This window comes from Eriocheir sinensis, chromosome 50, assembly GCF_024679095.1.
Source record: "Eriocheir sinensis breed Jianghai 21 chromosome 50, ASM2467909v1, whole genome shotgun sequence".
Taxonomy (NCBI): Eukaryota; Metazoa; Arthropoda; class Malacostraca; order Decapoda; family Varunidae; genus Eriocheir; species Eriocheir sinensis.
Genome location: NC_066558.1, coordinates 440,146 through 457,913, shown reverse-complemented (window position 1 = coordinate 457,913; position 17,768 = coordinate 440,146). Strand labels below are relative to the sequence as shown.

The 17,768-nt window shown below is 42.8% G+C and overlaps 3 protein-coding genes and 1 pseudogene across 5 annotated transcripts; all 4 read right to left on the bottom strand.

Moving 5' to 3' along the window:
- The window catches only part of LOC126982016 (uncharacterized), a 10,390-nt pseudogene extending 7,416 nt beyond the window's left edge, over positions 1-2,974 (bottom strand).
- Positions 2,975-4,839: 1,865 nt separating this feature from the next.
- LOC126982015 (uncharacterized) lies at positions 4,840-7,040 on the bottom strand. The gene is made up of 4 exons (XM_050833738.1): positions 6,446-7,040; positions 6,183-6,411; positions 5,732-5,757; positions 4,840-5,663 (listed from the first exon to the last, which is right to left on the bottom strand). The coding sequence occupies exons 2-4, from the start codon at positions 6,401-6,403 to the stop codon at positions 4,840-4,842; spliced, it is 1,071 nt and encodes a 356-aa protein (XP_050689695.1). The 5' UTR covers positions 6,404-6,411; positions 6,446-7,040.
- Positions 7,041-7,281: 241 nt separating this feature from the next.
- On the bottom strand, positions 7,282-10,483 carry LOC126982073 (adenosine 5'-monophosphoramidase HINT2-like). Its single transcript, XM_050833798.1, has 3 exons — positions 10,332-10,483; positions 8,394-8,498; positions 7,282-8,005 (listed from the first exon to the last, which is right to left on the bottom strand). The coding sequence occupies exons 1-3, from the start codon at positions 10,437-10,439 to the stop codon at positions 7,841-7,843; spliced, it is 378 nt and encodes a 125-aa protein (XP_050689755.1). The 5' UTR covers positions 10,440-10,483; the 3' UTR covers positions 7,282-7,840.
- A 649-nt stretch (positions 10,484-11,132) lies between these two features.
- LOC126982072 (transmembrane protein 185A-like) lies at positions 11,133-17,720 on the bottom strand. Of its 3 annotated transcripts, none has more exons than XR_007734520.1 (6): positions 16,851-17,720; positions 16,254-16,430; positions 15,197-15,404; positions 13,918-14,302; positions 12,820-13,553; positions 11,133-12,720 (listed from the first exon to the last, which is right to left on the bottom strand). XR_007734520.1 is itself a non-coding variant. In XM_050833796.1 (5 exons), the coding sequence occupies exons 1-5, from the start codon at positions 16,886-16,888 to the stop codon at positions 13,315-13,317; spliced, it is 1,047 nt and encodes a 348-aa protein (XP_050689753.1). In that variant the 5' UTR covers positions 16,889-17,720; the 3' UTR covers positions 11,133-13,314. The 3 variants fall into 3 exon arrangements, 1 of the variants encoding a protein (XP_050689753.1); XR_007734519.1 differs by having other exon boundaries at positions 11,133-12,819; positions 12,919-13,553; XM_050833796.1 differs by having other exon boundaries at positions 11,133-13,553.
- Between the last annotated feature and the right edge of the window lie 48 nt (positions 17,721-17,768).

The window sequence follows — 17,768 nt, the reverse complement described above, 5'->3', positions numbered from 1 at the left end:
GAGCCGGCACTGCTTCCCCTGGACGGCGAACACCTTCGGTACAGGACAGCCAATACCTCACAGGAGGCACGGGTTGATGTAAGTGCCCGCGGATTCTGGGTGCGCGGACAGCGGGCGTTCATGGACATCCGCATATTCGACCCGATGGCTGCCTGTCACCGTGAGATGCCCCTGCAAGCCGCCCACCACAGGAACGAGCAGGAGAAGACAAGGGCATACGGTGAAAGAATCCAACATGTGGATCAGGGCAGCTTCACCCCCCTCGTCTTCACCACATCCGGCGGGATGGGTCCCAGGGCCCAATGCTTCTACACACGCCTCGCGGAACTAATCTCAGAAAAGAAGCAACAGCCAAGGAGCCACGTTGTCGCCTGGATGAGGTGTCGCCTCTCGTTCTCCCTGCTCAGGTCGGCCATCCTATGTCTCAGGGGCACCAGACACTCTGGCCCAAAAGCCACCACCATCTCCAATATGGACTATGAAGCCACAGTTGTGGAGAGTGACATTAGGGTGGGTCGGGAGTGACTTGGGTAGGGAAGGAAAGGGGGATCTAGACGTAATAGATGATAGGTGATTTAGTGTCAGGTAGTATTAGTGATATGGTTGGATGCCACAGTCATTAGCGAACAGAGTTGGGGCTAATGACCTCCAAGCTATGGAGCCCTCCATGATTATGTGTCGGGAAAATAAACATGGGTGGAGGTATCATTTATGTTGTAGTAGTGGTAGTAGTAGTAGTAGTAGTACTAGTAGAGTAAACATGGGTGGAGGTATCATTTATGTAGTAGTAGTAGTAGTAGTAGTAGTAGTAGTAGTTGTTGTTGTTGTTGTTGTTGTTTGTGTGTTCGTATGTTTGTTGCTTGGTAACTTAACTTGCATTTCAATAATTGGGAGGAGGAGGAGGAGGAGGAGGAGGAACAGGTGGAGGAAGAAGAGGAGAGCAAACAGCTATCTTCCGGTTTCTCTCTCTCTCTCTCTCTCTCTCTCTCTCTCTCTCTCTCTCTCTCTCTCTCTCTCTCTCTCTCTCTCTCTCTCTCTCGACCTTTGATCTCGCTTCATTTCGTCATAGAACAAAAGAATGGGAGAGAGAGAGAGAGAGAGAGAGAGAGAGAGAGAGAGAGAGAGAGAGAGAGAGAGAGTAATTCACCTGAGACAGTGTGGAAACATTTTGAGAAAGTGTGGGAGGAAGAGGAAGAGGAGGAGGAGGAAGAGGAGGAGGAGGAGGAGGAGGAGGCGTTATCATCATCAACGAAGCAAAAAAAAATAATGGAAGAAGAAGAAGAAGAAGAAAGGAAGGAAGGAAGGAAGGAAGGAAAGTGAAGGGAACACACACACACACACACACGCACACACACACACACACACACAATGGAATGCAATCTATTGTATCTATCTCCTCCTCCTCCTCCTCTTCTTCTTCTTCTCCCTCTGCTCATCTTCTTTCCTCCTCCTCCCTTCTCTCTTCTCATATATGTTCCTCCTCCTCCTCCTCCTCCTCCTTCTTCTTTTCCTCTTTCTATACTTTAAATTCTTCCTCCTCTTTATCTATCTATCTATCTATCAATCGCTCTACCTATCTATCTATCTACCTATCTATCTATCGCTCTATCTATCTATCTATCTATCTATCTATCTATCAATACAATATTATAATTAAATCGATACAGAATAAAGTGATTAATAGAGGATTCGATCACTTATAAGGCATTGCACTCCATCTAATTACGTATATGTATGGGATTGAAGACTATGTGTGTAAGGGAGTTTGGTTAGCTATGAGGGTTTTGATTCTATATAAAGGAGAGTTGGTAAGGTTTTTAATAAAGGATCCAAGTCTATGTAATGACAAAATTTGGTTACCTGTGTGTGTGTGTGTGTGTGTGTGTGTGTGTGTGTGTGAACCCTTCCTTCTTTCCCTTCCCTTCCCTTCCTATCCTTTCCCTTCCTATCCTTTCCCTTTCCTTCCCTTCCTATCCCTTCCCTTCCCTTCCCTGCGCTTCCTTTCCCTTTCCTTCCCTTCCGATCCCTTCTCTTCCCTTCCCTTCCCTTCCCATCCCCTCCTATCCTATCTATTCCCTTTCCTTTCCTTCCCCTCCCATCCCTTCCCTTCCCTTCCCTTTCCTTCCCTACCCGTCCCATTCCTTCGTATCCCTACCCTTCCCTTCCCTTTCCTATCCCTTCCCTTCCCGTCCCAACCCATCCCCTCCCTTCCCTTCCCCTCCATGCCCTTCCCTTTCCAACCCATCCCTTCCCTTCCATACCCTTCCCCTCCCATCCCTTCCCTTCCATACCCTTCCCCTCCCATCCCTTCCCTTCCATACCCTTCCCTTTCCTTCCCTTCCCAACCCATCCCCTCCCTTTCCTACCCTTCCCTTCCTTTCCCTTCCCTTCCCTTCCTTACCGTGGCATAGAGACCGCTTACTATGGCCCCAAGCAGGAGGTTACAACACAAGCAGGAAGACAGGAGGGCCATTTCTGCTGCATGACTGTGTGTGTGTGTGTGTGTGTGTGTGTGTGTGTGTGTGTGTGTGTGTGTGTGTGTGTGTGTGTGTGTGTGTGTGTGTGTGTGTGTTACTGCTTGTTTCTCTTCCTCCTCTCTCTCCTCTTCCTTCCTCTCATTCTTCTTCCTCTTCCTCTTCTTCTTCTTCTTCTTGTTCCTCTTCCTCTTCTTCACTTACACACGTACACACAAACACTCTTATTTACGCACACAACAGGGTTTCAATACGCACACAGCCCCAAAAAAACGTACATGAGAGGATTTTCACGCACACGTACGACCTCTTAAAAACGTACACAGCGGCCTAAAAAAACGCACACAAGGCTTAGACGCACTCAGGGCTGGCTTATGTACACACTAGGCCGCTATATACGCACACAGCTTTCCATGTACACACAAAAACGCACATGGATGAATTGACGTACATGTGTGTGTGCGTGTGTGCGTGTGTGTGCTCGCGGCAACGATCTGGGAGAGACTGAGGTGGTGAGCAGGTCACGGTGAGAGAGAGAGAGAGAGAGAGAGAGAGAGAGAGAGAGAGAGAGGTCCTAAGATTGTAATACAGGAATTTATTCGGTGTATTCTCTCTCTCTCTCTCTCTCTCTCTCTCTCTCTCTTTGATTTTTATTTTTTTATTAAATGCTTAGAGAGAGAGAGAGAGAGAGAGAGAGAGAGAGAGAGAGAGAGAGAGAGAGAGAGAGAGAGAGAGAGAGAGAGAGAGAGAGAGAGAGAGAGAGGATTAAGAAGATGAAAAGAGAGAGAGAGAGAGAGAGAGAGAGAGAGAGAGAGAGAGAGAGAGAGAGAGAGAGAGAGAGAGAGAGAGAGAGAGAGAGAGAGAGAGAGAGAGAGAGAGAGAGGAGTGGCCACGCCTCCCCCCTTCCTGACCCGGCACAGAACCCCGTTAAAGTAGACACGAAAAACCTTCAACCTCGATATAGCGACTCAACAATTTGCCCCACATAGCTAGGGAGAGAGAGAGAGAGAGAGAGAGAGAGAGAGAGAGAGAGAGAGAGAGAGAGAGAGAGAGAGAGATTCCCACGGGCTGATTGCTAATGAAGTAAGAGAGAGAGAGAGAGAGAGTCACAGATAACTACACCCAGACAATTGAAATCATAAATGCTTCTCTCTCTCTCTCTCTCTCTCTCTTTTCCCACGGGCAATTTAGCAAGAAATTCCTCTCTATTTATTTTCTCATTATTATTATTATTATTATTATTATTATTATTATTATTATTATTGTTCTTGTTATTATTATTATCATTATTATTATTATCACTATTATTGTTATTATTATTATATAGAAAAGATTATATTTGGTCATGAGAAAATACTACGACTATGATTGACTACTACCACTACTACTATTACTACTACCACTTCATGAGAAAATACTACGACTATGATTGACTACTACCACTACTACTACTACTACTATTACTACTACCACTACTAGTACTACTACTACCACTGCTATTACTACTACTACTACTACTACTACTACTACACACACACACACGCACGCACAAACTTCCCCACCCTTTAAATATCTCGCAAACACCTCTCTCTCTATCTCTCTTAATAATAATAAAATAAAGAATGAATTAAACCAAGAATTATCAGCATTTACTTATTTATTTCTGGCATTTTTCTCGGCATTTTTTTTACACATTACATAATTGTCATTGAACATTTATCTTGAACTTTTGAAAAATGTTCTTATGCTGTTATATATAAAAGAAGAAGGTGAAAAAGCAAGATTTGATGAGCATTTATGGACATTTACTAGCATTTCTCAGCATTCCTCCAAGGCATGACATCTCAGCATTTATCTTGAACTAGCTCTTGAAAAAATTATTGTTCTGTTCTATTATAAGGCTGAAAGGCAAAGACAAGAGCATTTATGAGCATTTATTAATAGTATTGTAAGGCATAAATGAAAGCTCAGCATTTTCTTTAACAAACCCATGAAAAAAATGCTCAAATGCTGTTATATATAAGGGTGAAAATTAAGGTTTGAAGATCATTCACTGGCATTTATGAGCATTTTTTCATATAATTCTAAGGCATAAATGACCTCAGCATTGTTTAACTAATTCTTGAAAAATGCTTTAATGCAGTTTGATCATATGGGTGAAAAATGAAGAATTGATGGGCATTTAACAGCATTATTTCAAGGCCTAAATGTCACCTCAGCATTTTCTTAACTAACTCTTGAAAAATGCTCTCGGGGTATTTTGACATAAGGATGAAAAAGTATGAACTGAAGGGCATTTATGGGCACACACACACACACACACACCTCCAGCTTTCAAGTACAATCGGTGACACTCTGGATTTGTTTACAGAGCAGTTGAATCTGGACACCAATTGAATCTGGACACCAATTGAATCTGGACACCAGTTGAATCTGGACACCAATTGAATCTGGACACCAATTGAATCTGGACACCAATTGAATCTGGACACCAATTGAATCTGGACACCAGTTGAATCTGGACACCAATTGAATCTGGACACCAATTGAATCTGGACACCAATTGAATCTGGACACCAATTGAATCTGGACACCAGTTGAATCTGGACACCAATTGAATCTGGACACCAATTGAATCTGGACACCAATTGAATCTGGACACCAATTGAATCTGGACACCAATTGAATCTGGACACCAATTGAATCTGGACACCAATTGTATCTGGACACCAATTGAATCTGGACACCAATTGAATCTGGACACCAATTGTATCTGGACACCAATTGTATCTGGACACCAATTGTATCTGGACACCAATTGTATCTGGACACCAATTGTATCTGGACACCAATTGTATCTGGACACCAATTGTATCTGGACACCAATTGTATCTGGACACCAATTGTATCTGGACACCAATTGTATCTGGACACCAATTGTATCTGGACACCAATTGAATCTGGACACCAATTGAATCTGGACACCAATTGAATCTGGACACCAATTGCATCTGGACACCAATTGTATCTGGACACCAATTGAACCTGGACACCAATTGAATCTGGACACCAATTGAATCTGGACACCAATTGCATCTGGACACCAATTGAATCTGGACACCAATTGAATCTGGACACCAATTGCATCTGGACACCAATTGAATCTGGACACCAATTGCATCTGTACACCTATTGCATCTGTACACCAATTGAATCTGGACACCAATTGCATCTGGACACCAATTGAATCTGGACACCAATTGAATCTGGACACCAATTGAATCTGGACACCAATTGAATCTGGACACCAGTTGAATCTGGACACCAATTGAATCTGGACACCAATTGAATCTGGACACCAATTGAATCTGGACACCAATTGAATCTGGACACCAATTGTATCTGGACACCAATTGCATCTGGACACCAATTGCATCTGGACACCAATTGCATCTGGACACCAATTGTATCTGGACACCAATTGCATCTGGACACCAATTGTATCTGGACACCAATTGCATCTGGACACCAATTGTATCTGGACACCAATTGTATCTGGACACCAATTGCATCTGGACACCAATTGCATCTGGACACCAATTGAACCTGGACACCAATTGAACCTGGACACCAATTGTATCTGGACACCAATTGCATCTGGACACCAATTGTATCTGGACACCAATTGCATCTGGACACCAATTGAACCTGGACACCAATTGAATCTGGACACCAATTGAATCTGGACACCAATTGCATCTGGACACCAATTGTATCTGGACACCAATTGAACCTGGACACCAATTGAATCTGGACACCAATTGAATCTGGACACCAATTGCATCTGGACACCAATTGAATCTGGACACCAATTGAATCTGGACACCAATTGCATCTGGACACCAATTGAATCTGGACACCAATTGCATCTGTACACCTATTGCATCTGTACACCTATTGCATCTGTACACCAATTGAATATAGAAACCAATTGTGTCCAGAAACCAAATTAATAAAAAAACATCAATCCATTCACAAAAACAATAAATTCAAGAAATCCAGTGAATAAATACGAACAAACAAACCAAGCGTGCTCAAACAAAAAAATAAATAAATAGTCAGTCCAGTTATTCTGAGTTGAACAGCCACGATGTCGGACACCCAGATCTGAGAGAGTTCAAGTGTGATGTTTGTGGAGAACATTTCAAGACAAGGAAGGCCAGGCACATGAAGATCCACTTTTGATATAAGGATGAAAAAAGTAAGAACTGAAGGGCATTTATGGACACACACACACACACACACCTGCTTTCAAGTACAATCAGTGACACTCTGGATTTGTTTACAGAGCAATTGAACCTGGACACCAATTGTATCTGAACACCATATTAATAAAAAGAAAAAAGAAGCCAGAAACCATTGGGAAGTAAAATGATATAGAATTAAAATGTTAAGTTATCCTTCCTTCCTTCATTCATATTTTTTTTGTTTTCCTTCCTTCCTTCCCTTCCTCATATGTTCCCTTCCTTCCTCCCTCTTTCTCTGTGAACAACAACATTTTTGGCGGGCAGGAATGAGATGAGCTGGGAAAGGACTTGTTAAGAAAGCAAATGAATTCAATGACAGTCTTGGATTTGTTAAGAAAGCAGTTGAATCAGAAACCACATGATTTAGAAAACAATTGTGTCCAGAAACCACATGAATTAGAAAACAATTGTGTCCAGAAACCAAATGAATTAGAAAACAATTGTGTCCAGAAACCACAAAAATTAGAAAACAATTGTGTCGAAAAACCAAATGAATTAGAAAACAATTGTGCCCAGAAACCAAATGAATTAGAAAACAATTGTGTCGAAAAACCAAATGAATTAGAAAACAATTGTGCCCAGAAACCACATGAATTAGAAAACAATTGTGTCCAGAAACCACATGAATTAGAAAACAATTGTGTCCAGAAACCACATGAATTAGAAAACAATTGTGTCCAGAAACCACATGAATTAGAAAACAATTGTGTCCAGAAACCAAATAAATTACAAATAAAATTACAAAATAAATCTGTTCAATAAACCAAGTCGATCAAGTTAACAAAACAGTTGAATTCATGAATCCTTTCTATTACGCGATACTTAAAAGATACTTATGGGCATTTAACAACATTTTTCCATGGCATGACATCTCAGCATTTTCTTAACTAACTCTTGAAAAATGCTCTCAGAGTATTTTGATATAAGGATAAAAAAAAAGTAAGAATCAACAACAAACAACAAAAAATACCCCAACACAAACATAAAAATCGTCAAAATTCATCTTGAACAACTTCTGCCAATTCCTCTAGAATCACACCCGCTTCCCGCTCCTTAAGCCTAGCCTGGGGGCCACTGCATCTGCCTGCCGCCCAGTACGTGGATGTGCAGGTGGTAGACGCTCTGGGCTCCGTCGCGGCCGTTGTTTACGACCAATCGAAAGCCGTTGTTGAGGCCTTGCTCTTTGGCGACTTTCCGGGCGACCAACATCATGTGACCAAGGAGCTGGAAGGAGGGGTAGGGGGTGGTTAGTGTGGGGGGGAAGGGTTGTGGGGGGGGTGGGGTTGAGTGCGTATCTCTCTCTCTCTCTCTCTGTGTGTGTCTGTATCTCTGTTTCTCGAATTCTGTCTCTGTCTCTCTCTCTCTCTCTCTCTCTCTCTCTCTCTCTCTCTGTAATCTGTATTTCTGTCTCGATTTCTGTGTGTGTGTGTCTCTCTCTCTCTCTCTCTCTCTCTCTCTCTCACACAGCCATACCAAACACAAACTAATTATTTTAGGACTATATCTATTACCATAGTTTAATGTGTGTATCTATATATAAGTAATGGATCTATGTATAATCTAATAAGTGACAGAAAATAAATGAAATAAAGAAATACACAAACAAACTCACCTGCTCGTCCTCGTCCCCGGCATCAGTGAGGGTGGGGAGTGGCTTGCGCGGGATGACCAGGAAGTGCACGGGAGCCTGGGGAGTTATGTCCAGGAAAGCAACACACTGGAACAAACACACATGTGGATTAGTTGCGTATATACAGGCCAGTAACAGGGAAAGGGGGGCTTTTTCCAGTAATGTGGACCTTTGTGGCTACTTCAACAGTAAAGCCTAAATTTTACAGAAATGCAACAGCAATGGTAATTGTGGAGATTGACTCCGTGCCTCCAAAATACAACATCACACCTCCATATTTTAGTTAAGGGACAAAATCCATGTCCCTCAACCCTAACATGAAGGTGCAAGTACTTAATAGTAAAGAAAAAGGCCTGATCCCCTTACCCTAATGATCTTGGGAGACCCGTGGGAAATCAGGGGGTTGGGTTGGGGAGCAGATTTAAACTACTCCAACCAAACTTTACATGACCTAACCTCTATTGGGGGGGGGCTTCACCCCCTTCGACCCTCCTCCTAACCAGGGGGGGCACAGCCCACCCTGGACCCCCCACATTATAACCTCCTAGGGGGTGTATGTGTGATGCGCCGGTAAAACTAGAGAAGTACCGAACAACAGTATTGGAGACCTTGGAGAGGTTGTTATTATCATGGGGGCAATATTGGAGGCGCGGACTGAATCTCCATATTTGACCCCCACACCACACCTCCCCTCCACCGGCCACACACACTCTCCACCACCGCCACACCTCCCTCTCCACCACCGCCACACCTCCCCCACCACCGCCACACCTCCCCTTCCACCACCGCCACACCTCCCCCTCTCCACCACCGCCGCCACACCACCCCCTCTCCACCACCGCCGCCACACCCCTCTCCACCCACACCACACCTCCCCTCTCCACCACCGCCACACCTCCCCTCTCCACCACCACCACACCTCCCCTCTCCACCACCGCCACACCCCCTCTCCACCACCGCCGCCACACCTCCCCCTCTCCACCACCACCACACCTCCCTCTCCACCACCGCCACACCTCCCCATCTCCACCACCGCCGCCACACCTCCCCCTCTCCACCACCGCCGCCACACCTCCCCCTCTCCACCACCGCCGCCACACCTCCCCCTCTCCACCACCGCCGCCACACCTCCCCCTCTCCACCACCGCCGCCACACCTCCCCCTCTCCACCACCGCCACACCTCCCCCTCTCCACCACCACCGCCGCCACACCTCCCCGTCTCCACCACCGCCGCCACACCTCCCCCTCTCCACCACCACCGCCGCCACACCTCCCCCCTTATTTCCGACTCTCCCGGGTCGTGTCTGCCGCCATGGCCGCAGCAACACACAGCCACAGCATCATACCCAGGCCTATATGCCATGACACTTCCCCCAAGCCTTTAAAAACACCAATAAACACAAAAATGATAAAGGATTTCCCGACATTTCCCATCGTCACCCATGCCAGCAGCTGTCACTCCCATATTTCACCCTCATATCTCCATTATCTTACATTACTCACAAGTCTTAAGGTTAACAAGACATAGCCACACCATCACACTATATACTGCACGCCATGACACTTCCCCCAAGCCTTAAAAAACACCAATAAACACAAAAATGATAAAGGATTTCCCGACATTTCCCATCGTCATCCATGCCAGCAGCTGTCACCCCCATATTTCACCCTCATCTCCATTATCTTATATTACTCACAAGTCTTAAGGTTAACAAGACATAGCCACACCATCACACTATATACTGCACGCCATGACACGCCCCCCAAGCCTTAAAAAACACCAATAAACGCAAAAAATGATAAAACTCTTCCCGCCATATCCCACGAAGCCCCTCCATGCCGGCTACTGTCACCCCCATATTTCACCCTTTTACCCCCCTTGTCTCCCTTAATTAACGAGTGCAAAGGTAATTCCTCACCTGCTCGTCCTCGTAAATGAAGTCTGTAGGTATTTCGCCGCGTAGGATCTTGCCAAAAATGGTGTCCGTGCCAGGAGAAGCTGCCGCGGCTTTCTCCACCTCCGCCATCTTGTAGGAACTGGGGACTCGGAGATCTTGGGCTGGGTCTTGGGATACCTCTGTTTGGGCTGGGACGCTGGCTCTTTCTTTACTTTATTCCTTTTTTTCCTTCTATTTCCTTCTCTTTCTTATTCCTTCTTCTCTCTCCCTCTCTCTTCCTCTCCTAATTTATCTCCGTCCTTCCCTTCTCTCTCTCTCTCTCTCCTTTCCTTCCTTTCGATCTCTCCTTTATCTCCGTCCTTTCCTTCTCTCTCTCTCTCTCTTAATTATCTTCTCTCTCTCTCTCTCTTAATAATGGCTAATTAATTACTAACGTCGTGTCAAATTACTTTATTGTACAAGTCATCTAATTAAATATATATACACTGTGTCATTAGCCATTATAATTACTACCTTCATTATCTCTCTATCTCATTATTCTTATTATTATTTATATTTTTCTTCCTTTCTCTTCCTCTCTACGAAATAATAATAATAATAATAATAATAATAATAATAATAATAATAATGGTGGTGTCTAAGGCTATATATATAAGTTACTGTATTGTTATTATGAGAGAGAGAGAGAGAGAGAGAGAGAGAGAGAGAGAGAGAGAGAGAGAGAGAGAGAGAGAGAGAGAGAGAGAGAGAGAGAGAGAGAGAGAGATGAAAAAAAAAAAAGTAGAGAGAGAGAGAGAGAGAGAGAGAGAGAGAGAGAGAGAGAGAGAGAGAGAGAGAGAGAGAGAGAGAGAGAGAGAGAGAGAGAGAGAGAGAGAGAGAGAGAGAGAGAATAATCACACTTGTCATGGGTTAAAAATATCCAACAATAATAATAATAATAATAATAATAATGACACTTATTAATGAGGAGAAAGAGAATAACTGATGATGATGATGATGATGCTAATGATAATAATAATAATAATAATAATAATAATAATAATAATAATAATAATAATAATAATAATAATAATAATAATAATAATAATAATAATAATAATATAAAAATGTTAGAGGTTAAGATGAATGCAATGACAATTAAAATGATCAATGACAAAATAATGAGAAGATAAATATATTAGTGTGTCATAGAATTCCCTTCATTTAAGACAGTATGCCCTGTTTTAGCTCTGTTTATAAGATGATTTAATGAGAGATACATGGAAATAATTCAATATATATAAATAGGCCTACTTCACTAACTTAAAATCCACACCATGATATTTTGCAGTGAGACAAATTTTCTTCCTTTTATGAACACTTGATAGCCTCTCTTGCGGCTTAAAAATCAACATATATTTCGTATCGACATTTTTTTCATTATCTTAACATTTTTCATCTCTTTTCTTACTTAAAATCAATGTCGTTCTTGCATACGACATTTTTCTCCCTTGTATGAACTCTCTATAGCCTTTCTTACAGCTTAAAAATCAACATATATTTCGTAGCAAGACATTTTTTTCATTATCTTAACATTTTTCATCTCTTTTCTTACTTAAAATCAATGTCATTCTTGCATACGACATTTTTCTTCCTTGTATGAACTCTCTATAGCCTTTCTTGCAGCTTAAAAATCAATATATATATCGTAGCAAGACATTTTTATCATTATCTTAACATTTTTCATCTCTTTTCTTACTTAAAATCAATGTCATTCTTGCAAACAACACATTTTTCTTCCTCTAACAGCTTCAAAATCAACATATATTTCGTATCAAGACATTTTTTTCATTATTTTAACATTTTTCATCTCTTCCCTAACTTAAAATCAATGTTATTCTGCAGTAAGACACAATTTCCCTCATATTAATATCCTACATCCTTCATAACAGCTTAAAAATCAACATATATTTCATAGCAAGACATATTTTTCATTATTTTAACATTTTCATCTCTTTTCTTACTTAAAATCAATATTATTTTGCAGTAAGACACAATTTCCCTTATATTAACATCCTCCATCTTTCCCCACAAAAATATCGCATCTTATACTAGCTTTGAATCACTCCGAGACACACACACATATATTTCAATGTCTCTTTTGCGCAACTACTGAAGTGCCTGACCTGCCTGATGGGAGAGCCTCACGTGACTCATTCTGCAAGGGGCGCACCTCTATGGCTGACTGGTTATCCCCTTGGCTGTGAATTTCCTACCATAAGACCTCACCAAGCTACAGGAATGGAACAAAAAGTGGCTGCTACAATTCAATGAAGTAAAATGTAAAGTCCTGCAGCTTGGGAGGGGATATCTAGCACACCAATACTGCATGAGAAACACTCCACTATCCACCACAGAGGCAGAGAAAGACCTGGGAGTGTATGTTACCAGGCTACCAGTGAAGGGATATCCAGCACACCAATACCACATGGGAAACACTCCACTATCCACCACAGAGGCAGAGAAAGACCTGGGAGTGTGTGTTACCAGGCTACCAGTGAAGGGATATCCAGCACACCAATACCACATGGGAAACACTCCACTATCCACCACAGAGGCAGAGAAAGACCTGGGACTATATGTTAACAAGCTACCAGTGAAGGCCAAATCCGTGCCAATCACAGCAGATGAGTTAAGGGGTGGCTCTCCTATCTCGCTGGTCATGGGGTCGATCCTGGTCTGGATTAATTTCTGGCATGTATTGAGACACGCTGTGGTTGTGTGGAGATAGGCCTATAGTGGAGTGGAATTTGGGCACTAAACTACTACTACTACTGTTACTACTACTACTACTACTACTACTATTACTACAGCTGCTATTCTTGTGACACTGTTAAGCTTTTCGCACTAGTTAAAGTCTTTTCCGCAGTTCTTAAACACCATTGCAATCACCTAAGGATTTGAAGGCTAATAGGATAAAAACACAAGCATCCTTACCCTTCCTACAGGCACTCAATCAACGGCACTAGTCCGGCACCTCTAAGCTCAGTGCCGGCACCACTACGCGATGCTCGATACGGCGCGACGAAGCTACAACATCGCGTTTCTCCGAGGTCAGGACGCCAGGCTCGGAAGGATTCTGCTGCAGGCCGCTCCGAGAGTCCTGCAGGTGTGGGATGCTGTAGGAGATGTTGGCGTATTCCTGTAGGAGAGGACATACGCCGAGGAGGAACTGGCAGAGGTCCTTGCGCAGTCCGAACCACCCTGGAAGGATTGTAGGATACGTTAGGTTAGGTTAGGATATTTTTGTTTTTATATTTTTTATCATGGAAAGGGAGAGGGAGAGAGAGGACTAATAAGAGAAAGAGAAAGGGAGAAGAAGGGAAGGGGAGGGAAAGGAACGAAGGAAGGAAGGAAGGAAGGAAGGAAATGGAGGAAGGCAGGAAGGAAGGAAGAAAGGAGGGAGGGAGAGAGAGAGAGAGAGAGAGAGAGAGAGAGAGATAGAGAGAGACTACTACTACTACTACCACTACTACTACCATTACTACTACTACCATTACTACTACTACTACTACTACTACCTAGCCTAACCTAACCTAACCTAACCAAAACCCCCCCAAATACTCACACTGGTTCGCTCGCTTCGTCGTGAAGGCCATGAGGAGCAGCGTGGCGTACGAGATATACAGCGGCGACACTATTGACGTATAGGTCGCCGATGTTTTCCCGTTCAACTTACTCGCCAGCGTAATCAAGAATATCAACAAGGGAGCGACGAGACACGTGTAACCTATCGCCGAGTTCATGGACGTTCGCCGACGGTCCGGGTTGACGTCCGGCATGCGTAGGAGAAGCCCGGCGAACACGATACTGTAGAGGACGGCCACCACGGACACGCAGAGGAGGATCCACGCAGGTACGAATACTATCTCCCATGACCAGGTGAGGTACTCGTCAAGGCGGAGGGCGATGAAGATGAACTGCAGGAGATTGACCGAACAGAACAACTCAAGCTGGAAAGAGACGGAGGGATGAGTGGATGAATAGAAGGGAATAGGGATAATTTCGGATGATGGATAGATGGAAAATGATGGAAGATGAATTGTAGAAGGTTGACAGAGAGACAGATGGATAAGTGGATGAATAGAAGGGATAGGGATAATTTGGGATGATGGATGGATGGAAAATGATTGCGGATGAAGTGTAGAAGGTTGACAGAGAGAGACAGATGGATAAGTGGATGAATAGAAGGAATAGGGATAATTTCGGATGATGGATAGATGGAAAATGATGGAAGATGAAGTGTAGAAGGTTGACAGAGAGAGACGGATGGATGAGTGGATGAATAGAAGGAATAGGGATAATTTGGGATGGTGGATGGATGGAAAATGATTGCGGATGAAGTGGAGAAATTTGACGGAGCAGAACAACTCAAGCTGGAAAGAGACGGATGGATAGAGGGAATAGGAATCATTTGGGATGGAAAATGATGAAAGATGAATTGGAGGAGATTGACGGCGCAGAACAACTCAACCTGGAAAGAGAAATAAATAGAGAAATAGATAGAAGATAGATAGATAGATAGAGGAGGAAGGAGAAGTTAAGGAGCAGAATAATTTGTATCTATTTTTATTTCATTTATAGAGTCATTTATTTCCTCTCTCTATCTCTACCCTTTCTTTCTTTCTTTCTTTCTTCCTTTCTTGTTCTTCCCCCGTTCTCATTTCTTTTCTTCCTTTCCTTCCTTAATTTTTTCTTTTTCTTTATCTCTTCTTTCCTTCCCTTCTCTTCCCTTCCCTTCCTCTTCCTTTTCCTCTCTATCTATATCTGTTCCCTTCCCTTCCTCTTCCTTTTCCTCTCTATCTATATCTGTTCCCTTCCCTTCCCCCCCCCCAAGTACCCCATACCTCAAAGGAGCGATCATGCTTCACCGCCCAGATGCACGCCGCGATGGACACGATGGAGATGAGTATGAGCGGGGCAAAGACCGAGACCCAAGCGTGGCGATGGTTCTCCAGCTTGTCGGCCACCAGCACCTCAAACATCAACAGGAAGAGGTGCAGCCCCAGGGAGATGAGCAGCGCACGGTACTGGATGTAGGATTGACCCTCCAGTCTGGGGGGAAAGGGATTGGAGGATGTTATAAGGGGTTGGATGCTGTTAAAAGGGGTTGGATGCTGTTAAAAGGGGCTGGATGCTGTTATATGGGGTTGGATTCTGTTGTAAGGGAGAGATTGGATGCTACATAAAAATAGATGATCCTGTTACAATAGCAGCGCACGGTACTGAATGCAGGACTGAACCTCCAGCTTAAGGGGAGAGGGATTGGAGAATTTGTTTAATAAAAATTTTAAAAATCAGGTTAATTGATTTAAATTGTATTGATTAAAATTTATTTATTTATTCAGATTACAGTTATTGTTGTTATCACCAAAAAGACATTACTTTACTTTTTATACTTTGGAATACTTGTCTTGTAAAGGGAGGCAAGAATACAGCATATATTTCATTTTGATTTAAATCAGGATTTTTTTTACTTGAATTTAAATTGATTGAAATGACATGATTTAAATTATTTGCTTTAAATCAAAACAGTCCTGCTCCTAATCAATGAATAAGTACAGTCATCCCTCAAATAGATTTTTTGATTTGCTCGGATTTAAATTGATTGAAATGACATGATTTAAATTATTTGCTTTAAATCAAAACAGTCCTGCTCCTAATCAATGAATAAGTATCAATCGTCCCTCAAATAGTACAGTTTCGGTTTTAAACGGATTGTCACGGAAGATCTTTTAGGATTTTTAAATTTCCTGCTTGTCGAAAAATTTAAAAATCCTAAAAAACCTTCTTAGAAAATCCACATAAAACCAAAACCGAACTATTGGAAACCGTACAATTTGAGGGACGACTGTAAAGTTAAAAGCTTAAGCCATATAGCTAAAAACAGTCTTCCCGCCTTGCCTGTAGTGAGGGTTCCTCCACCAGACCACGTTGCCCACCATGGCCCCCAGCAGCACCAGGCCCTTCCACAGCCACAGGGGGCAGAACACCAGCCAGTAGCTCCAGTCCAGCTCCCCATCCAGCCGCAGCGCGAACACCGCCGTGAACACCGCCACGCACACCCACACGATGAACTTGCTATGGGGTGGAGGGAAGAAAATATTAGACAGTCTGTTCATATAACTCTGTCTGTCTTGACCTGGTTCTCTGTATATCTGTCATTTGTTTTCCTTTATAATAACTATATACACATTATCTCTCTCTCTCTCTTGTATGATTTTTGTCTTTTCTATCTCTCTTTTTCTTATTTTCCTTCCCTTCCCTTCTCTCTCTCTCTCTCTCTCTCTCTCTTGTATGATTTTTTTCCTTTCTATCTCTCTTTTTCTTACTCTCTCTCTCTCTCTCTCTCTCTCTCTCTCTCTCTCTCTCTCTCTCTCATAACTAATATTAATGATTATAAAAAAATTACCAATTGCAAAATATCTCTTTAAGAACACACATAACACCTGCTAAATAAGTCCCATAAGAGGAAGAAGAAGAAAAAAAGAACATAATTACCCAGGATTGAAATCACGAAACATTGAGTGCAGATTCATGTCAACCGAACCACATAGTAAATCACCCAGCCGCCACCCCAACCGCCGCCGCCACTACACCCCCATGCCGCCCAGGCCTCAGGGGCACACCAGAGCATTGGCCGCCATGGTTAAGGGGAGGAGAAGGAGGAGGAGGAGGAGGAGGAGGAGAGATCAGACCAATTTCCTCTCTTATTTTCTTGTTTCCTTTCTTTTTCTTCCTTTCCTTCTCTTTTCTTCTCTTCCCTTCTTTGTTGTTATTCCTATCTTCGTTTTCTTATTGTTTTTTCATTGTTTTCTCCTTCCTTCCTTCATTCTTTTTCTTTCTCTTTTTCTCTTCTTTCTTTTCTTCCTTCCTTTCCTCTGCTTCCTCTTATTGTGTTTATCTTCTTTTTCGTTCTTATTTTCAGTATTTTTTCCTTCCTTCTCTTCTAGTTCCCTTCCTTCCTCTCCTTCACTTCCTGTCCATTACCACATTTGTCTTTTGTTCCTTCTCTTCTGTCTATCTCTTTCCTTCTTCTTCGTCCTTTCTTTCCTTCCCTTACTTCTTTTTTCCTTTCCTTCAATTCCTTTTCCTTCCCTTCCTTCTTTCTTCCTTTCCTTCAATTCCTTTTCCTTCCTTCTCCCAACTCTTGCATCCTTCTCTCTCTCACTCTCTCCTCCTCCTTCTCCTCTTTATCTCCCGTTTCTTCGCCTCCTCCTTCCTTCTCTCTGTGTCAATATATTCCAAATTTTCTGTTTTATTCTCTGCCTCTCTCTGCCGCACTTAAAACACCCTGGAAACCTGTTTTTTACGTGTTTTTTACGAAGAATTTCAGTTTTCCTCTAAATCTTATCCCAGTGTTTGTTTACATGAATTCGAGCTTGAACTTATACCTGATGTCGAAGGTGGTTTTTTGAT

What these genes read in the sequence shown, in the direction of transcription:
- LOC126982015 (XM_050833738.1), bottom strand. Translation starts at nt 6,403, where the DNA reads ATGCAATTGGTGTCCAGATTCAATTGGTGTCCAGATGCAATTGGTGTC. An exon ending in CAGATTCAATTGGTGTCCAG is followed by an intron (nt 5,758 to 6,182) that starts GTTCAATTGGTG and finishes ATTGGTGTCCAG; the next exon opens with ATTCAATTGGTGTCCAGATT. An exon ending in TTGGTGTCCAGATTCAATTG is followed by an intron (nt 5,664 to 5,731) that starts GTGTCCAGATTC and finishes CAGATGCAATAG; the next exon opens with GTGTACAGATGCAATTGGTG.
- LOC126982073 (XM_050833798.1), bottom strand. Translation starts at nt 10,439, where the DNA reads ATGGCGGAGGTGGAGAAAGCCGCGGCAGCTTCTCCTGGCACGGACACC. An exon ending in TCATTTACGAGGACGAGCAG is followed by an intron (nt 8,499 to 10,331) that starts GTGAGGAATTAC and finishes TGTTTGTTCCAG; the next exon opens with TGTGTTGCTTTCCTGGACAT. An exon ending in CCGGGGACGAGGACGAGCAG is followed by an intron (nt 8,006 to 8,393) that starts GTGAGTTTGTTT and finishes CCCTCCTTCCAG; the next exon opens with CTCCTTGGTCACATGATGTT.
- LOC126982072 (XM_050833796.1), bottom strand. Translation starts at nt 16,888, where the DNA reads ATGAATCTGCACTCAATGTTTCGTGATTTCAATCCTGG. An exon ending in AGCATGATCGCTCCTTTGAG is followed by an intron (nt 14,303 to 15,196) that starts GTATGGGGTACT and finishes GTCTCTTTCCAG; the next exon opens with CTTGAGTTGTTCTGTTCGGT. An exon ending in GACGAAGCGAGCGAACCAGT is followed by an intron (nt 13,554 to 13,917) that starts GTGAGTATTTGG and finishes CAATCCTTCCAG; the next exon opens with GGTGGTTCGGACTGCGCAAG.